Source organism: Phoenix dactylifera, chromosome 12 (genome assembly GCF_051530095.1).
Source record: "Phoenix dactylifera cultivar Ajwa chromosome 12, Ajwa_hap1_PhDact_Kaust_v1.1, whole genome shotgun sequence".
Lineage (NCBI taxonomy): Eukaryota > Viridiplantae > Streptophyta > Magnoliopsida > Arecales > Arecaceae > Phoenix > Phoenix dactylifera.
The window spans coordinates 29,972,639-29,993,671 of NC_143201.1; the positions used below are offsets into that span (position 1 = coordinate 29,972,639).

The window sequence follows — 21,033 nt, forward strand, 5'->3', positions numbered from 1 at the left end:
ATATTACATTATATCATAATACATTAATATGTAATGTTAAATAATTTAATATTATGTTATATTATGAAAAATTAATTTATACTAATAATATATTATTTTATACCTTTATTATTGTATTATACTATACATATTATATTATATTACCTTATATCGTAATACATTAATATGTTATTTTAAATAATTTAATATTATGTTATATTATGAGAAATTAATTAATACTAATAATTATATAACCATTATGCTATGCTATGCAATATCATATTACTATATTATAATAATAATATTTTATATTACAGTAATATTATACTATATCGTATATTATGTATTAATATATGTTATGTTTATCATGCTCTATTGTATAATACTATGCAATGTCCTTTATGGTAATTTTGTCATATAAAAGTACTTTCTCAGTTTGTTTACCAAACATATGTTAAAGTGCCACAGCACTTTAAAAATATAGTTACCAAACAACAAACAGCTTTTTATAACAGCTCTACTTCAGACAGCTCTACTTCCAACAGCTCTACTGCCAACAGCTCCCCCAAACAGGGTCTTAGTGTGCCAATGCAAGGACTGAAATCTAAAAAAAAAGCTGCATAGGGATACTCATTAGCTGCCAAAGATTCTAGATGATAACAATTAAGGCCCACACATCCATATAGCAAAAAAAACAAGGAGCAGTGAACATGTTACATGAGTAGAATAAATCAGCAAAATGATTGTCCATCGTTGTAAGTAAACACCCACGAAAAACCATGAAGCATACACTGTCACCACAGGTAACAACCAAACAGAGATCCACACTGTTTCCATGGCCCAGTATGCATCGTGATGCGAGAAAGTGTGGCTGACCTGATAGTCTCTTAAAGAGTTGACGGCCACTTAGCAGGCGCTCAAGCAAAGTCCCGATAACTTGAAAGAATGAGAACAGTATAGTTGTAGGAACAAATACAAAGTGCATCAGCCTGCCAGAAGTGCTCCAGCCTCCAAGAGAAGACCTCTTTAGGACCTCTCCATGGGCTTTTCGTCGAACTCGTGGTAGGTGGAAAGAAAGGAAGAAGGAAGAGGGAATCATTTGATGGTTGGCCCGGGCAGCTTGACTTCAAGGAGGGCGCTTCCCTGGCTCCATTGCCATTGAGGGTGGCAATAAGGTCGGGTCGAATGGGGTTGGCTAAAAAATTCAACAATCCGAATCCAATATGTTTATTAAACAGATTAAAATTTTAAATCTGAATTCAATCTGTTTGTTAAACAAGTAATCCGATTCGACCCACAGAATCCATTTATTAAACAGGTCGAGACAGGTTTAAACAAGTTAAATAGATTTTTGACGGTAAATAGATTTAAATAGATTAAACAGGTTAAGCGGTCGAGTTAGACTGATCATAAATAGATTAAGCAAATTTTAAACAGGTTAAATGGATTAGGTTATGACCTGACTCAATTATTAAATGGGTTAAATAGGTCAAAGGTCTAAACCTGAATCCAACCTATTTAATAAATAAATCCGAATAGGTTGACCCGACCTAAATTCGTAAATTTTTGAGGTACTGCAAGTTTGATAATATATTTTAAATTAATTTGATTTTTGTTTACGGTCTTTGTATATCATGTTTTTCTTTACTTTTCGATGACAAGTGGCCACTTGAATGACTTGGTAGTTGGATATAGATTTATATAGAACAAATATGTTGGATATAGACACTTTTTTTTTAATTTTTTTTGATAAGCTTGATATATTATATAATTTTAGTATGAGTGCATTAAAAAATTAAAAAAATAAAATACGACGGAAAGGATGCCGTCGAGCCTAACCATTACAGACCTATCACTTCATATTTCTCAATTTGATTACAGATGAGTTAGGACTTAGGAATTGAGGTACCAGACTTTAGGGTTTCATTTAATAACTGTAGATCAATAAAGTTTAAACCAGGCCCCACTGCAACCAAATAAATTTGGTCTAATTGTAGCCCTCCACCAGCCGGACTATGAACTTTGACCGGTTAGGCTTGTTAATGTTGCAAAGTTTAAGGCTTGAAGCCCCTGATAAACGTCACGTTTGCTTGTTTTCCCGACAATGCACGGAAATTGTTATCTATCTTTAGCGTAATTCCAAAATATCCGATATTGTTGATATCCACTTCCCCGACCCACAGTCCCCTGCCGATTTTTCTTGTCTCGTATAAGTTCTAAGGACCAAAACACATCTAAAAGGAGAGCCCCCTAGTTTGGATTTATCATGGTGGGAATTCATTATCAAAAATTAAATCTTACCTAAATCATTATTTTCGAAGAAATTAGGTGCAATAAATAATCATTTTGTTTAATAATTAGCTTTTCGTTGCTCTCTCTCTCTCTCTCTCTCTCTCTCTCTCTCTCTCTCTCTCTCTCGTTCTGGCAAATTGGCAATGTGCAAGTGGCATGTGGGAGATAGATTTTGAGCAGACATATAGGGGTGTGCAAAAAATAACTAAACCGCAAAACCAATCTGAATGAGATTTTTCGGTTAAGTTCATATTATTTTTTAAAAAAAATTGATTTTGTGGTTGTTGGAGAAAATTTTAAATCAAAAAAATTTGATTTTGGCTTCAGTTTGAGTTTTTAGAAAAAATGATTCAAACCAACCCAACCCGACCTAGCCTATATATATATACATACATATACACATATATTTTAATTTTTTATTTTTTATATGTTTAGACTTAGTCTAGTGCATTAGCCTAGTCTATTGAACATTAATCTTATATAAAATAAAATTTTTAAATTTAGATTTCTTCTTGAATCATCTAGTTAAATGCTATTTCAAACTTCTTCTTTGCATAAGCATATTACAACATACTCTTAATAGCATGCAAGAAAAAAGAGAATATCAATACATTGAATTCAACAACAAATTCTCATGATATGAGGTCCATATGATATCGAAAGTGTCAAAAAAATGCAACAAACATTTTAAATAAAACTTTTATTGTCAATTACGACACTAAATCATTAGATTGATTATTATATAGTATTTTGATCTAAACTATACTTAGCCTATATATTTCTAATTATACATGCAGCTGTGATAATGTTGATCATCACTACTAAATCAACTATCCAATGATTATGCACAATCCAATCAGATTCACAGTCAAATAACAACCACCTATCATTATTTTTTGGACAATAAATGGGAAAATCACTATAATTACTTACAACTATCCTCTGTTATTCTTTTATTTTTTTCATAGTAGAAGAAGAATAAGAATTTTATTTTTATGATTTCAATGTATCAAATTGGTCGGATCTACATTGTTTTAGTTACCAGCTTAGCGAGGCTAGATACCCTGAAATCCTGGTCGCACATGAATCGCGTGGGCGAGCCCACCGAAATGGAGTGGCGTCTTCGATTAATTAATGGAATGCCTCCTCCTCCTCCTCCTCGATAGGAATAAAGAAAGAGGAGACAAGTCGCCGACAGTCCAACAACACCTTCACGTGTCTCCTCGCGGGCCGACAAATCGCTTCCTCCCTCGCACCTTCCCCTCACGCACTTTAATTCGAAGAACGAATCTGCACCCGTCGCTCTTCGGTTCTCAACGGTCGAGATTTTTCTCGCACACAGTAGAAGCTTGCTCGTGCAAGACTCACACGGCCGGCTGATTTCTTGCAACGTGTCGCCATGTGGGTGGCCGGTACCGCTTCCATAAGAGAAAGATGGGGAGGGAGCCAGCCGAGAGACAGAGAGATAGATATAGAGAGAGAGAGAGAGAGAGAGTGGAGATGTCGACGATGTCGGAGATGGAGAGGAGCTCGACGGAGATGGAGGTGGGCTACGAGGAGACAGCGCTGACCCTCGGCCTTCCCGGGGGTTCGAGGGCTGGCGGATCGGACCAGCAAGAGAGGAAGCACGGCTTCTCGGAGACCGCAGATCTGTCGCATGGGAGCTCCGGGATCGAGACACGCCGAGGAGGGGATCTCGGCGATGAGTCGCCGGATTGCGCGGCTTCCGGCGCCGGCAGACCCCCAGCGTCCAAGTAAGTACGGACTGACGGATTTATGTGATTTGCCGATACTTAGTGACTCTGGCGTTTCCCGTGGGTAGCGATTGCTGTTTCATAGAAAACGTTCCCATGATTCCCCCCCTCCCTCTTCTACAAGAAGTATCCAGGAAAGAAACGATGGGTTTCTTTCTTCTGGATGGCCGAGTTTGATGGATAAATTGAATCCAACTAAATGGATTATTTCTTAAACTAAATTGATTCCCCCCCTTCTCTCCTTGTTAAAAAAAATAATCAAATATATTATTTGTTACTAAAAATATGAAAATAAATATTAGGATTCTTATTTTTATATTTTTTTAAAAGAACAAAGTGGCAAAGTTACAATCTTAATTTTTTAAGAGTTTTTTTATGAATACCCTCAAATATTATATGATACTATTTTGAATATTCTTGTAAAACAATTATTTACTATTTTTTATTTTTATTTTTCATATGTATTCATGTTATCTGTTAAAATATTTAGAAAACTATCAAAAAAAAATAAAATTTTATTTTATTTTTAATTAAAATAAATATAGTTTTTATTGATGGTGTTAAAACAAAGAAAGATTGGTGCAAAAAAGAAAAAGCAGTGTTTTATAAAGATACAGGGATAAATATAAAATTTAAGAGAATTTTTATGCAAATTTAAACTTTTAAAAAAATATTTATACAAAAAAAACCTATTTTTAAATACCAATTTAGCCCTCACTTATCGAGGGAACACCCGATCGACACCTCCCGGAGGAATATACAATTTGGAGCCTTGGAGGGATTGTATTTTTTTTTGGTTGTATCCAGGATCTCCTTCTGATCCTCTGCATAAGCATCCAACATATAATTATACATTTCTCTTGTGAAATTGGTTTTGAAGGCTTCAGATGCAATAGAAACTAGATTGCAAATTAAATTAATGATTTTGCTTGAGCACCAAATTAGCTAATTACTACTGCTTGACAATATAATAGGGCACGAGTGGTGGGTTGGCCGCCGGTGAGGTCTTACCGGAAGAACGCGTTGAGGAGCTGCACGTATGTGAAGGTGGCGGTGGACGGCGCACCTTACCTCCGCAAGGTGGACCTGGAGACCTACTCCGGCTACCACCAACTGTTAATTGCCCTCCAAGAGATGTTCTCCTGTTTCACCATCCGTACGTCGGTCCAATTTCCCCATAACTCCCCCTCTCTCTATCTAATTCTCGCCGTCTGATCCATGGGTGATTGAGGGAGTATTCTGCTTATTTGTGGCAGGCGACCGGCGGCTGGTGGATCTCGTTAAGGGGACGGATTACATCCCCACGTATGAGGACAAGGACGGCGACTGGATGCTGGTAGGAGATGTCCCCTGGAAGTAAGTTTCGTGTCTGAACCTCGTACCGTTATCTTCTACGGACATAATTATTTGGACTTTTGAAATGGATTTTATCTTGTTGATTTAGTTTAGAATCTTTCATGAGATATATTTAAATGGATTTTCATGAGATATATTTAGAATCTATATAGATGTAAGCTCTTGTACCCATTCGGATTTGTACTGTTATCACAAATCTATAACAACTGGATGATTGGATCTTTGATATTTGCAATTCAAACGTTGTTAAAAGGAGGACTTTTGACATGAGATAAAAGGAGAAAGACCTACCTGCACTATAATTACCCATACAAAATTTCTGGAGGTGCACTAATTCAAGAATTGAATCTAGGATCTCCTGTTGCTAAGCAAAGGGCTGTGACTGCTAGGACATGTCACCACGAGCAGAGGTGTTTTTAATTTGATATCCCAAATTTTAGAGGGAAAAAATGCTCTTGAAGTCGTGTTTCGGAGGGGCTGCATTTGCTCTTATTGATTTCGTGAGCCCATCCATATATGTGATCTCACCTTCCACCTAAGGTTGATATTGCAAGTCTTTGATGGTGGAGGAGAACAAGAGCCAAGCGGAAATAGGCTCTTCTTCCTTATGGCCTAGGGGAGTTTTTGGATTTGGGTCATGATTAACCATGTATATATACACTCACGTATTTTGTGTATGTATGGAATGAAATCAGATGATACTCTTTTCTCCCTGAAAAATCCTATTCTCTTCTCTTCTCTTCCTCTCATGCACGCAAGCTGTTGATCAATGGCCTCCATCATCCATTCGGTCGTTCTCCTCAACTTAATCAAAGAATATTTTCATGTTATCTTTCCATCTTTGTCTCAGATAGCATCCAAAAAAGGATAATCAGGTGTTTAGCAAATGTTTGAAAATCTAGCTATCACATATGTGAATTATTGTTTATATAAAGGAAGATGTATATTCAATATTATCTTGGAGTGGATACTCTAATTATTGAGTCAGAGCCACCAAATCTCCAATTACACCAACTCACAGGATTCCGTGTCAATTGTCATGGCGATTTGCAGTATGCCAAAGGTTTTGCAGGTGTTATGTTTTGTATGATCTCCCCCTGCTCCATTCCATTTTTTCTCATCAAATAGATCATAAGCTCTTCAACTCAGACTTCCCACCCAAAGACATGATTATATAAGGATACAGAAATTTGGGCATCCGAACCACTCTTGATGAAAAATTAGAAAATTTACGATGCTTCATAGATTTTCAATCTTTTTGCTTGCAATGATGGTCAAATGCGTAAAGAAACATAGAAAAACAAATTCCTCTTCTATTTTGGTTGGATCGATCAGTCTTTTTTCCACCAAATATAAGTCTGAATTTTACATGTATAACAATATTTATTGAAATAGTTGAAATTCAATAATCAAATGATGTTCTTCTAGAAGTAATGGTGCTTTTTGTGAATTACTAAAAGAACACCTTGTATGTCATGAAACTTACGGGCATATCAGGCACCTGAACATAAAGAAATGCTCTCCTATGCACATCTCACATTCCAGAACCTTAACAATGCTAGCATTAATTTTTTAAATTTGTGGAACAGGAATGCATGGAACGGGGATGCCTTTCTCTCGATTATGTAGCATAATTGAGCATAATCTGACATCTGTTTCTTGCTTGCAGAATGTTTGTGGCATCATGCAAGCGGCTTCGGTTGATGAAAAGCTCAGAGGCTGTTAATATAGGTAATGTTGATATTCATTTCATTCTTCTTCTTTTTTTCCAACCTGCAAGAATTTCTTAATGACCTCTAGCATTTTGCTCGAAATCTCTCATACACCATTGGATGATTTCCACTAAATCGACCCTGCAAAGATCTAATAGAGAAACCAAGGAGGTAGGGACATTCGTGCAGGGTCCGAGGCCCTTTCAAACCGGATGATATACTATTGTTATAAGCCAGGCTGTTGATGCAGGCCTAAGTGAAATAAAGATTTTAAAACGGTTGACTTGTGCCCAGATCAAAGGCGCCATAGAAACAAAGTAGCTTATATGTTGCTGCTTATTGCAACAAATTTTTCATTTATTTAATAAACCACAATCTTTTTTTGAGAAAGAATGCCGGCGCTGATGTATGTTTAATGTGATTTTTCATTTGTGGTGAATGCAGCCCCAAGAGCACCACAGTGATGCAAGTTTCATCAGTTGCACAAACAAAAGATGATCTGGGATAGACAGCAGGTTCCCCAGTACAAAATCATGTACAGGGATTGTTCTTCCCCTGAGGTTTGAATGGTCAAGAAGAGACTAGAAATAAGTGATATTGCTGTAACCATTATACCCTTTTCACTTGAGAAGAGGGAAAAAAAAAAATGTATACGGAATAGCTTGTTTTGCGATGATGAGTAAGATCAACATACATATGTCTTGTTAATATATCTCATTTCTATTGCTTATAAGCGGGTGTCATGTTTGTGTTCAGTTTTGATGGGAGAGGCCTCTCAGTCTCCAGTTAAAGTAGATTACTAACATGGATTATGTAAGCGATCCGAAGCAGGGATTGTCTCTGTTAGTCAAAATTCGGAACTTGATTTTCGGGACTTGGCAAAAGGAATGAAAATCAGGTTTCAGATCAGTGAGCTCAAACATGTCATCTCATAATTCTCTGTTTCTATAAACTATAATTATACATATCCAGGAGTGTTATGTTGATGATTTATGCAGACCATGAGCACACAAGCAGTATCCTAATCGCCTTCAGAAACCAAAGCTCCATATCGACGTGTAGGGAGGTGTTGAAACTTGGCACCTGTCCATTGGAAACCCAGTAATTTATGGACTCTCGGAGGTGAGTGGAATGCCTCACCTTCCCTGTGAAAATCCAGGCAATGCACCCCAGCCACATTGCCTTGTGCAAAGCAAAGATGCAAGTATCCTGATCTTTCCTCTTTCCAATTGCAACTCTTCCACATTAAAAAAAAAAAGAAAAAAAAGAAAAAAACGCCACAGGGTCTAGATTGACTTACACTTTGAATTGGAATTTAAGGACATCCTTGGTGTCGGCAAATGAGGAATATATGATCCGCGGCCACCTGAGCATGTCGGCAGAGAACAAATAGCTGTCCTCCCAAACTCATAATTGATGCCTATCTTATCCACGTAGGAACTTGAAATTCCCATCCTTCCTTCGCTTATTTATCACAACTAACATGACCAGCATTCAAGTCAAGTCCTAATTTGCGCTCGGGAAAAGAGAGAAAAAGGTAGAGCGGGCTGGTGTTAGTGCATTCTTTTCCTCCTTCTTTTACGCCTGGTCACAAGTATCCGCGCAACCTTTTCCGCGCTTCATGCCGCAACTAAATGTGTTTCCATGCTTATTGTGAAATTTAGCCCCTATATGTCAAACTATGGAAAGATTGCTTTGATTTAACATGGCTAGAAATGTAGATTTGGATGATTCTTGCAATCTTACCTTCTATTGATACGGTGCCTTGTACTGCTCTCTTACATGTTAGCTGCATTGAAAAGAAAGAGATGAGGAGGAGAAAATAATTAGAGTTTTTTTGCATGTGATGTGTACCATTCAAAATATATGCAATTATATCAATACTCAGTATAAAATTGCTATTTGCATGTATACCATCATAAAATACTTATTTTGCATGTATATCATTTATTTACTTTTTTTTATATATGTACTCATACCATCTAACGCCCTAAAAAATAAGCAATTTGAAATTAAAATGACTGAAATATCCTGTAAACATACGAAAAAAAACTTTGTATGGATGTACATTCAAATAGCAACTTTGTGACGGTATTCATGCAATTATGCATATTTAGGAGAGTATACACTTAAAAAAGTATAATAAAAAATGGTCAAAATCCAGTAAAGATAACTCATCAATAAAAAATAAAAAATTAAATTATGTTAATATCAACTTTTATAGAATAAATCATGTTGCTTTTACGAAATTTTTGCTTCAAAAACAAACAACAATTTGGCATTTACAAGTCACTAAAAAATAGTTTACTAATCAAAGCATCTATAATTAATTTAAATTCAATGTGCATTAATCTTCTAAAGATAATGAAGAATATGTAAATGTTATAGATTCAGTTACAATAATTATAACAAAATCAAATAGAGATTAGTATCACCAAAAAAATCATCTAATATTCCAACTCGACTGAGTTGAGAACTTAAAAAAAAAATTGACAATGTGACTCAATTTTTTTTGACTTATCGATCCAACTGAATCATAAAAGATTTGGCAAATTTCAGGCAAATTTCAGCCAAGTTTTAATTTATTTTTAATATATTTTTTTGTATGTATACCATTCTAAATATGAGAAATTACACAAATACCCTTATAAGGTTGTCATTTGCGTGTATACCCTTATAGCTTTTTTTTTTTTTTTGCATATCTACCCATAAGGGTATTTTAGTTATTTTAATTTTAAGCTATTTATTTTTTAAGGACGTTAAATGGTATGGGTGTATATATATATATATAAATGATATCCATATAAATAGTAATTTTACGAGAGTATTCATTCAATTTCGTATATTTAGAAGGATATATATACAAGAAATCCACATGATTATTAGAATCAGTTAAAAGAAGAAACACTTAATATGGCAACAAGATGTAAGAGGTTTGAATTCCGATGGGCCTAAATAGAGTTGAACAAAGTTATACAAGCATCATATAACATATGAATGAATGGGTACAAATTGATATTTGGTTCAGGTCTCAACTTGATATCATTATTCGGAAACCTGGATTTCCTTCATACCCTAAATATTATTCATTAATTATATAGCTTCGACATATAATTATAAATTTTATAAAAAAAAATATGAGAGATATTAGCATATAATATATCAAACTACAAGTTTTAAAATGGATCTGGATTCGAGTTGCATGTTGTTCCATGGAAATTAAGTCTATATACCCTAAAATAGTTAAAATCCTATAACGTCGTGTTTAGATCGGTTAAGTTTTTAATAGATTTAGACTTGGGACCAAAAATTACAAGCAAACTAAATTCGTACCTTGGCATCCGAGCGCGCCGCTAGGCTTGTTCTTGGAGGATTAATTATTTTTCGCAATGATTCCCAGAGTAACAGCTCACCTTTTGCTCCATTGGAACTGGTTATGGTACGATACGCCAGGGCTTTTGGTGGATTTTACGATCACGGCGGACAACCTGTCGCGTTGACACGTCAGTCCGTTGTCGTATCGGGAGGTGTAGGGCCCTGTCTGTCGAGGTTCAACGGCCAGGATCGGTCCATCTCGACATTCCGATGGTACATCGGTAGGCCCGCTTTGACGGTACGTCGCGGCGTTTTGGCGAACGGCCCAAATCGTACGCTTTGGGCCCGGTGCACGTTACAGCCGGCACCGATACGTTCCGGTCCCGGTGCACGTTACAGCGGGCCCTCCGTGCCCGCCATTTTGCTTCGCTTTTCGGTAACTCCAGTTCCGACTTCCGAGAGGCAGGAAAAAAAAAAGGGGGAAGGGCGAAGTCGGGAAAAACATCCCCTCCCTCTTCGCCTTCCTGTCCTCTCGAGAGGGGATCTAATTGGATCTCATGGCCGCGAGAGAAATCGGCAGCGGTGGCACCGCTCCACCCTAAACACTTCGCAAGATCTCTGCTCTATCTGCCCTTCCCTCCTAAATTCTCTACCGTGATCAAGATATCTGAATTCGGAGTGCCGGAGCCTCAGATCCACATCCAAGGACGCCAACTTGGGGGTTTTTTCTTCTGTTCCGGGTCCCTGCTCGGGATCTAGTTGTTGCTTCTGGCAGCTCGACGTGAAGGTACGTAAAACTAGAATTTGCGCTCTTTCTTGTTTCGTCTCATCGATCTCATCCGCATCGCGGAAATCTAGGGTTTCTTGATTGGGTTCCAGTTGGATCTTACCAAGTCTTGAATTTCCAGTTGTTAATATTCTGTTTATTGTTTAAACTTTCCTTTTGTAGCATCTATTTCAGCTATCGTTTCCAAAAACCACGGCCTGATGTTTATTTCCGACAAGAACAAAATCCAGGGTTCTCCTTCTCTCTTCTTTGAATTTGTTTGCAATTATTAAGGGTTCTCCTCCCTGTTTTGTAGGTTAGCAGTACTCTTTATAAAGCTTCTTAGGCAACAAGACGTCTTGTTCCTCAAAACCCTGTCTTACGAATTCTCAAGCCATGTTCTTGCTTTAGGTTCTCACCACCCGAATACTGCAACCATGTGGAAGCAGTTCATCAGTAAACTGCCCCGTAAATCTTCCAAATATGACACTGCCTCGAATTCCCCACCGAGCAATCCCGGCAACAATGCTGCTGCCTGTGGGAATCCAATCGAACGGACTGCTAGTGGGAACGGCCTCCCTGATGGAGCGGCTTCTATGAAACGATTGGCTTCTGCAGAGTTCCCATCAAGTGTGGTTGTTGGTATTGAGCCTCTAATTTCATTTAAAGATGTTCCAAACTTTGAGAAGCAGAATGTTTTCCTCAGCAAGTTGAACCTTTGCTGCATTATTTTTGACTTCTCTGATCCAAACAAGGACTCTGTGGGGAAAGACTTGAAGCGCCAGACCTTAATAGAGCTTGTCGACTATGTGAGCACCGATGCTCCTCGGTTCACCGATCAGATGATTGCTGCAAGCTGTAGAATGTTTGCAATTAATTTGTTCAGAGTTTTCCCTCCAAGTCACCGGGCTAACTCGTCAATTGGCGAGGCAGAAGAAGAACTGGTGTTTGATCCAGCATGGTCTCATTTGCAGATTGTCTATGATTTGCTGCTTAAAGTTATTACGTCATCCTCCCTTGATGCAAAGATTGGGAAGAAATATGTAGATCAATCATTCATCCGGGGTTTGCTCAACCTTTTTGATTCCGAGGATCCAAGAGAAAGGGAGTGCTTGAAAACAATCTTGCACAGGATCTATGGGAAGTTCATGGTTCAGCGGCCCTTCATCCGCAAATCAGTGAGCAATATCTTTTACCGGTTTGTATTTGAAACAGAGCGGCATAATGGGATTGCTGAGTTGCTGGAGGTTTTTGGGAGTGTGATTAGTGGGTTTGCGTTGCCACTGAAGGAGGAACACAAGATCTTTTTATGCAGGGTTCTGATTCCTCTGCATAAACCAAAAAAAGTAGGGGTTTATATTCAGCAGCTGACATACTGCATTAATCAGTTTGTAGAGAAAGAGCCAAAGTTGGCAAGCTCCGTGATCAGGGGTTTGCTGAAATACTGGCCTGTGACGAACAGTCAGAAGGAAGTGATGTTCTTGGGTGAGTTGGAAGAGGTCCTAGAAGCGACGAATATGGTGGAATTTCAGAAATGCATGGTTCCGCTGTTCCGGCGGATTGGGTGTTGCCTCAATAGCTCTCATTTCCAGGTAATCCTATTCTTCTACCTATAATTGCGTCATCTGGTTAATTTCTAATATCTCAATGACCTTGTGAGGAAACATAAGGTGAATCAGTTGTTTCGCTGATTATTTTGTCGTTAAATCTTGCATTCTTGGGCTCTCTTTTTTATTTTTCTTGTCATTCCCTCAATGGTTTTTCTTCTTTCTTGTGTATATAAATAATGTTTGCCTTTTTTGGTTTGTGGAAAGAAAACACTTCTAAAATACAAGTTTCTGTCACTGAAATTTGCTGACATAGAAAACATTGTTTGTGATATGAAACTTATATTTTTGTTGTTTGGCTTTGGCACAGTGATGAGTGTGGTGAGTTGCATGTTAACAAACAGACATTGGGTTTCTAGATACATTATGTTACCTAAAATAACTTCTACTGCGGCTTACAGGCATATGTCTTTTTTCTATGGAGACCATGATTGTCAAAAATATTGTGTTTACTAGCGTGCTTATTTCTTAGAGTAGTTAAAGCACTCAAATACATGTTGCACCATTCAGTTATGTTGTTGTTGAACTCTTGTAGTAGATTTGTATTTCAACATGTAATTTATTTCTCCTTTACTTGTCTTTATTTCTCCAATGCGTGTTATTGGATAGAGAGTAGAGGATTAGAAGGAAATGAACCAGTACACGTAAATATTGGTTTAGCTTCTTATACTTTGTGACGCATGGCTACTTTTGTGATGTTTAAGCACTTCATTTTGGTCGTTAAATGTTCAGCAATTGGGAAGGTAGGAAGAAGTTCACGGAGATTTTTCTTTTTAAACAAAATTGGAATTTGGAATCTGTTGACCAGGACCATGTCAATGAACTTACTAATGATCCAAAACAAGATGAACAACTAATCTGCATCCAGAAATAATTGTCCGCTGCTGCATCACCTAGCCAAAGTCTAGGATTCTTTTTCAGTATTGGATACGTGTCACGAATTCTTGATGGTCTCCATCACACCTCCTGCACAAGCTCTTGCAACAAACATGAATTTGTTGTTATGCATCAATTAGATGGAGGAAAAGATATCTTGGTGTCGAGAAAGTGATGAAATGCAGGTCTCTGAGGAACTTAAAAGAAGTTAATCTTGTTGAAAAACCTTGACAATTCTTGTATCTGTTCATAGATAGTGAATCGACTTGAAAGCCCAAATAATTAAGTCGACCATGAAGTGGTTAAAATGTTTAGTGCCCACAGACTAAAATAAGGTTCAAGTGCTACAACATTCATAACCTTGGACACAATACTGATAATCAATCTCCCCATGATCCACATTGCCAGAGTAGTTGCTTTTTTTTTTTTGCATAGGGAAGAAGACAATTGTTTGTCCCTTTTCCTATAAAAGGCTTATTGGCCCAATTCATTTTCCAATTGAGTACCTGGAGTTGATGATCTCAATTATTCTACAACAAGTTCCTCTGTGTTTCCTCTTGTATGGTTCTTGTATAGCTGGTTGCCCAAAAGAAAGAAAACATGCATTACCAAAAGGATGAAAACATACATATTTTAGAGGTAAAGCCTAAGAAGATTAAGAAATTGCAGGAAATCAAAATTTATCTGACGTTGTCATTACTTGGGAAATTTGAGGCTCCTTACATTGATGAGTTATTACGATGGATTGGTTGGAAGTTATGAATGATATGTGATTACTTCGAACCAAAGAATGATTTTATACTAAATTTCTAGAATATCAAGTTAGCCTATGGGTATTGTTTTAGGCATTATGTGATAAGTAGTTTAATTGGTGGTATGAAATTGCTTTTCTTGAGGCCAATTGATATTATGTTTATGGCTTATGGTCTTCTACATATTTTTGCAGTTCATCTGTTTTTCAAAGAACCTATTGTTGATTGTTAGACCTAGTTAACATTATAGGCAAGACAATTGAGGATGTTGATTGATTTTTGAATGATGGAGGAGGATGCAATTGCTTATCGCTAAAGTTCCCAGTCTGCTCAGAGCTTGATCAGTGATGTGGATGTTATAGTGCTGTTGGATATATGTGATAAGCTTTATATCTGACGACCGTTCTAATCGAAGATAAAAACCTTCAAATCTGAAATAACCTTAGAATTTACAGGCAGTTCTGTTTTAAACAGATTCATTGTTTTTGTTAGGCAATATGGTCAGAATATGAGAAAGAGAGAAGTGAATGTGAGGTTCAACCATTAAAGATCCTCCTTGTGTAACTAAATTGCAAATAGTTGTAGGAGTGGGAAATGAAATTCTGAAAAAAGACCTTCTAAAGACGGAAGTGCATACAAGCGGGTGTAGGTTCAAGATCCTTGGAAAATAAGTGTGGAAGCATAGATAAAAGATTTAGGCTGCTAAGAGTTGATCACTTATAGGCAAACACCCTGCTGTATTGTGTTCTACTTCCTTTTTCTTCTCCTTCTTATGTTTAGCCTACTAAATTACTTGTTTGTTCGGAGGTGGAGGCTTTTTCTCCTCCTCCTTTTGTTTAGCCTACTACATTACTTGTTTGTTCTGAGGTGGGGGAAGAAATTTAATTAGAACTTCTAAAGCAAGAGTTCTTGTAGTATGTGTTATGAAGGAAGTGTTTCTCAAGTATCTGAATATCATAATTTAGGAAACGTTTGGCAACTACCTATCATCTTGTGCCTATATGAGCTGCTATTACTTGTTAAAAATAAAGAGATGTTTTTTTTAATCATTTTTACTTGCGGTCCAAGTGGGATATAACTTGAATTCAACCTAGACCAAGGCCAAATGATAACTAGACCTATCTATGGGTGCGACGAGGGCTGTCACTCCAACCCGCAAACACGATAACCCACTCAGATCCAGCTCAATCTGACCCAAGCCTGACCTCAACCTGCCAATCAATGGGCTGGGAATGGGTCTAAAGTTAGACTCATTGAAAATTTTAGGTCGGGTGTGGGTTTGAGTTTTTAAACCGGACCTGACTCCGTCCTAATTAAATACCTAGTTTATATGTGTGCATGTATGTATATATCTGTATCTCTCTCTCTCTCTCTCTATATATATATATATATGGACATATATGTAGATATATATATATATATATGTGTGTGTTTGTGTATGTCTATGTGTATGTATATGCTTATGTATGTCCATGTGTATGTATGTATTTTTAATGAGGTAGAAAGAATAAAAATAATCACATGTTTGAGTGCTTGTACGCGATGTTAAATTAAGCGTCCCTTTTCAAATGTCTGTCAGTCATCATTACATTGTTAACTATCAAGTACTTTGTTGCTTATAATTAAATTTTTGGAGCATGTAATTGGATGTTTTATCGATAAACTTCTCAAAGTATGAATGGTTTTAGCTTGATTCATTGTTCAACTTTTTTTATTTGCTACCAGATAGGAAACTAGACCCGATTCTTAGCAAGCTGAATATGATGCATGTTAAGTAGAGTATGGGTCTTACCATACCTGAACTTGACCTGAACACTTGATGAATCCTATGATATTTTCACTACCTGAATGTTTTTTGTACCTGACCTAATCCTGAATTGGCCGGGTATGGGACAAAATTTAGACCCTAAAGCCCAATGGATCTGTGTTTACTGAGACCCAAACCCAACCTGACTTCCTAGTTCCCTGGGTGCAAGTCTCAAATCCAACCCTGACTGTGCCCAGTTGCGCTAATAAATTCTTACCTATGTAAACATGCAAGTGCATTTCAGGAGTGCTTTCTTAAAAATTAAAACATGAAAAGAGGCTTGGTTCTCATATAAGTATTACTTCAGGAGTGCCTTCTTAATGATTTTGCAGAAGAAAAAATGATACCCAGCCCACTCCATTGTCTTTGTTTAAGTTGTATTGCCACAACTTCCAATAAGGCACGACATATCACCTAAAATTACCATTATAATCTCAGCCAACCATCAATCAAGCATCCAAAACTAAAAAGGGAAAATTCTAAAATTAGAAATGATTTCCCCTAGTAATCAGACTTATTATGCAGTACCATTTTATACCTATCAGTCCTTGTTTGGGCATCACTGTATGACTTTTCCTTCCAAAGGATGCTTTGCTCTTTGCTTTTCTTGTGGTCTGCACCCAGTTTCTTCAGTTGCTATACATACTTGACTGTTGGTGCTATTATTGGTTGGACTAGAATATCTTGATTACTTTGCTTTTAAGTTTGAAAAAGGCAAAGTCTTTGAGGCGCAGACCCTAATGAAGCTGTTGCAGCCAGATCAGAACATTAAGTTTGAGTTCAGAGTAACTGATCTTAAAGATACAGTTCTGAGTTAACTTAGACCAATTCTATAAGGTTTATGTCTTTGTGAAAAGACACAAGTAATTGAAAAATTGTGTGATGTAGAACTGGAGATGTGCTGAGATAATTAATTGAACCAAAACCAAGAATTCCTTGAGTCTTTGTTAGAAAATTGGCACCCATCTTAGTTAGAATTTTCTTTTGATATAAAAAATGGATTTTATAACTTGAATGTTGAATTTGTTCTGTTGATCAGTAACTTCTTTAGTTGCTCTTGCTAATTCTAGTCTAATCCTATTAAATGTTTTATAGTTTCATATAGCAGATTTTTATCTCTAGTATTTACTCATCTTTGTATTTGATATTCTAAAATGAATAGAGATGGACCTTACATATTAGTTCAATCGTTAGCGATAAGCTTTTGTCATTTGCACAAATCAAAACACACTATGCGATTCCCTTTACGTTGTTCTTTGATTGATGAACTCCTTCATGATGATTTATCTGATTGTCACCGAATTGAACATCAGTTGTTGGTACAGTGTCATAGGGGCTGTTTGGAGTTTTGAAAGTGGAGGTGCATGCAGCTTAAATTGCAGGTGCAGGCCAGCCAGCTTTTTTGGATGCCTGCAACTCAAAATACACGGGAGGTTGAGTTGCTTGTTGGGTTGTAACTCAGAACTATTGTGTGGTAAGTCAACTTGCGGTTAAAATGGCCGTTGGACGAGTTGCAGCCACTCAAGTAGGTATCTTAATGAAAAAAAAAGATTTCCCTCTTCCCTTCTCTCCACTTCACCGCCGCCTCCTTCTCTGCCACTGCCCACCCACTTTGCCTCTATGCTGCTATGGGGCCACCTCTAGCCCCCCACCCCGTCCCTCTCTACCTTATCCGCCTTCCTTAAGGCTTGCACCATTACCTGCTTCCTCTCCCTGGCACCCAGATCCACCCCATGCCCTTGCTGTTGGCGACTTTGATGCCAAAAGTTTTGCCTGAAACGTCCTCATCTTCACGTACATCGAGTACTCCAACTTGATGTCTACTCGCAAGATGTTCGATGGAACATCTGTCAAAGATGCCCCTCCTTTATTCTAAACTCTCATCGAAACATAAGAAGTGAGCTTTCTTGTAATTTAATTGCTGCAACTTAAGTTGCAATGCTACTTCAACTACAGGACTCCAAATAGTCCCTTCATGAGAATTCATGAACTGAACTTCGAGTCAGCTGTTATGTTAGGTATTAGATGGTCTGATCCACCAGCTATGTGGTGTTCTAACCACCTGCACCTGGATAAACCGACCATAATGCCATTCCTCTGTGTTCTTTGTTTGTTTGTTTGGGAGGCTGAACACAAATTTGGATGGCACCAGTTTGCATGGAGCCTGCTGCTCATAAGTTTTTATACTATCCTCAGTCCCTTCAAAATGTTGCACATAAACAACCAATGGCTTGAATGATGGCTTGCACTTGATTTAGCCAGCAAAACCTCCAAGCTGTTCAGTTCATGGCTATTTGGTCATCTGTGTCAATTCTAATGTGCAAGTACCGCATCCTTTGTTCCAAAAGTGCTTATTTGTGCTACTTTATAACTGAAACTTGGAAAAGCGCTCATGAAGTTCTCAGGGTTTTGGTGGTTTCCATAACTCCACCATATTTGCTCTACCAGCTTTTATCACCTGTGTCATATGTACCACACTTTAGTGGGAACATAATCACAAGTTCAGCGCAAGAGAATAATTTGACTAGGCATAAATAATAGGAATTCAGAAAAAAAGACCAAATTTATCAATGGTTTAAAAGAGTTAGGATAGATAAAATCACAGAAAATATGAAGAATGTAAAATTTTGATACATTTGTATACTTATTTGCACAAAAACATGTATGTTAGAGGCAAGAATAGAGCAAAAGAGAGCAAGTACAACAGCGCCAGTGACAACATATATCATCATTAAATTTGTAATGCAACAAAAAGGCTATGTGAGGCTGTTCATATGAATCATGGTTTTAACAATTAGCATTTCCACTTCTTGTCTTTTTGAAGTCACTTCTAACAATCTAACCATACTAATGGTCAGGCAGTGGTCGGGTTCATCCAATCAAGCTTAATCTGTAATAAGGTAATTGCCATACAAGGTTTGCTTGCTTTCTTAGGGCCTATTTGGATCTTTTTATAGGATTGGGCTAAAAATTCTGCAGGATTCGTGGATTGGGCTGCCCATTTAAACATGGCTCTATCAACCAAACACCTTCTAACCCAAATCTTGTGGGAAGGGAAAAAAACCCTCCATGGGTCTTTTTTCGAAAAGCCCAAAAGCTGGGTTTCGGGCTTGGATTTGGGCTGATCGTTATAAGATACGAGTTGGATGGGCCAAGAGGCTTGATTGCTGCAAGATTTTCAACCTAATCCTGTAGGAATATCCAAGCAGGCCCTTAACGTGGTGTTTGCTCCAGCTTAAAGTACTTTCCTTGAATATGCACTTTGATTATGTTACCAATGTAGCACCTTTCCTATAGCATCTATATATTGAGCCATTTGCACCTAAAGCCCTTTTATGATATCTCTGATGATTTGTTTTTCTTCATGAATACATCCGCAGCTATATCTATCCTACGGAATTGTATCTTCCTTCATACCCCTTTCCGGCTGAACTTGATTCTAAAACCGTATCCTTCTGCCTGATTTCATGGCTACTAGTGTTTCTAAGAAAAGTAAACTGTTCCGAGCTTCTGAAAAAACTAGTTGGGTATTACGACAGTTATCTTGAACAGGAGCGTATTCCCGAAAAAACAATCATTTACCCTCAACAATTAGGAAGATCTTCAAGTTTTTTAGCCTCTCCTAAGGTTGGAAGTTGTTGTAACCCATTTTATGTCTGTCATATGGCCATGCTATTAGATGCCTTATTGCCTTAACTCTGCCATGATTCATGATTGTTCCTACAGCATCTATCTCCTAGCAATTTTTCTTATATGCTATATTGTGATGTTACTGTTTTAATTTTGTACTTGACAAGTCTGTGCTCCTGAATACAGCTCTACATCTGTAGCTAAAGAAAGAGGTACGCATTGCCTTTTGCTTATTGCTGTTGAAAAACAAAATGTTTCAGGTTGCCGAGCGGGCCCTGTTCTTGTGGAACAATGATCACTTGATGAATCTGATTGCACAGAATCGGCAAGTAATTCTGCCCCTTATTTACCCAGCTTTAGAAAGGAATGCCCGGTGTCACTGGAGCCAGTCTGTTCTGAATGTAACAATGAACATAAGGAAGATGTTCTCTGATATGGATGGGGATCTGTTTTTGGCTTGCCAAAGGAAGTTCCAAGAGGAGGAAGACAAGCGTGGGGTGATGGAGGAGAGGCGAAGGCTGATCTGGGAGCGTCTTGAAACTGCTGCTACATTCCAACCGGTTACCAGAAACACAGCTGTCCTGGTAACACCTGTTAGGGTTCCTCTTGTAGCTGCTACCCTCACATAATTGGGATTTATCTCCACCTCGTTACCTCTAGTTTGCTTGGTGAGAGACGTGGAAACCGCCAACCCCACATAGCTGGGGTTTATCTCCGCCTCAATACCACTATTTTGGTTGGTAAGAGATGTGGTTTGCTCCACCAGCATGTTATTGAACGCATCTGAATGCCTTGTTAAGCTTCCTGTATTGAATTGCTGCTGTTGTTAGGCCAGGGAAGCTGTGTTTTCTCAAAGTATTTTTCACAGCCATTATCTGTACCACATTTGTATTATTCTGCGAGAATATATTACAAGTGGCAAACTTGTTTCTTGCCCCTCTTGAAGATGAGGTTGATTGACAGAATCTGGTACGGGGCTGATGTATTGTTGGTTATTCTTACTACCATTTTTGTGCTTAGTGCGATCAGTTGCTGGAGTGAGCTTGTCAAATGATCTCATCCAGTTTCTCCTTGCTGGTGGGCATCACTGCAAGAAAGCAGGGGCACATTATTATTTTTGTGCACTAAGGAAAAAGCCTGGCCAAAATCCCGTTGAGAGCAGGGATTGAACTCAACTCATTGGTATC

General features: G+C 37.7%; 2 protein-coding genes across 7 annotated transcripts; both read left to right on the forward strand.

Annotated features, from left to right (window-relative positions):
- Positions 1-3,702: 3,702 nt before the first annotated feature.
- Positions 3,703-7,803, forward strand: LOC103704407 (auxin-responsive protein IAA1-like). 2 transcript variants are annotated; one of them, XM_008787678.6, is made up of 5 exons: positions 3,707-4,025; positions 5,000-5,181; positions 5,282-5,381; positions 7,051-7,112; positions 7,538-7,803. In XM_008787678.6, the coding sequence occupies exons 1-5, from the start codon at positions 3,772-3,774 to the stop codon at positions 7,555-7,557; spliced, it is 618 nt and encodes a 205-aa protein (XP_008785900.3). In that variant the 5' UTR covers positions 3,707-3,771; the 3' UTR covers positions 7,558-7,803. The 2 variants fall into 2 exon arrangements, 1 of the variants encoding a protein (XP_008785900.3); XR_015971696.2 differs by lacking the exon at positions 7,538-7,803 and having other exon boundaries at positions 3,703-4,025; positions 5,000-5,185; positions 7,051-7,117.
- A 3,033-nt stretch (positions 7,804-10,836) lies between these two features.
- On the forward strand, positions 10,837-20,808 carry LOC103704385 (serine/threonine protein phosphatase 2A 57 kDa regulatory subunit B' kappa isoform-like). 5 transcript variants are annotated; one of them, XM_008787652.4, is made up of 4 exons: positions 10,837-11,195; positions 11,358-11,426; positions 11,586-12,766; positions 20,107-20,808. In XM_008787652.4, the coding sequence occupies exons 2-4, from the start codon at positions 11,396-11,398 to the stop codon at positions 20,473-20,475; spliced, it is 1,581 nt and encodes a 526-aa protein (XP_008785874.1). In that variant the 5' UTR covers positions 10,837-11,195; positions 11,358-11,395; the 3' UTR covers positions 20,476-20,808. The 5 variants fall into 5 exon arrangements, with proteins under 5 accessions (XP_008785874.1, XP_008785890.1, XP_008785883.1 ...); XM_088708083.1 differs by having other exon boundaries at positions 10,864-11,195; positions 11,358-11,490; XM_008787668.4 differs by lacking the exon at positions 11,358-11,426 and having other exon boundaries at positions 10,842-11,195.
- Positions 20,809-21,033: the final 225 nt, after the last annotated feature.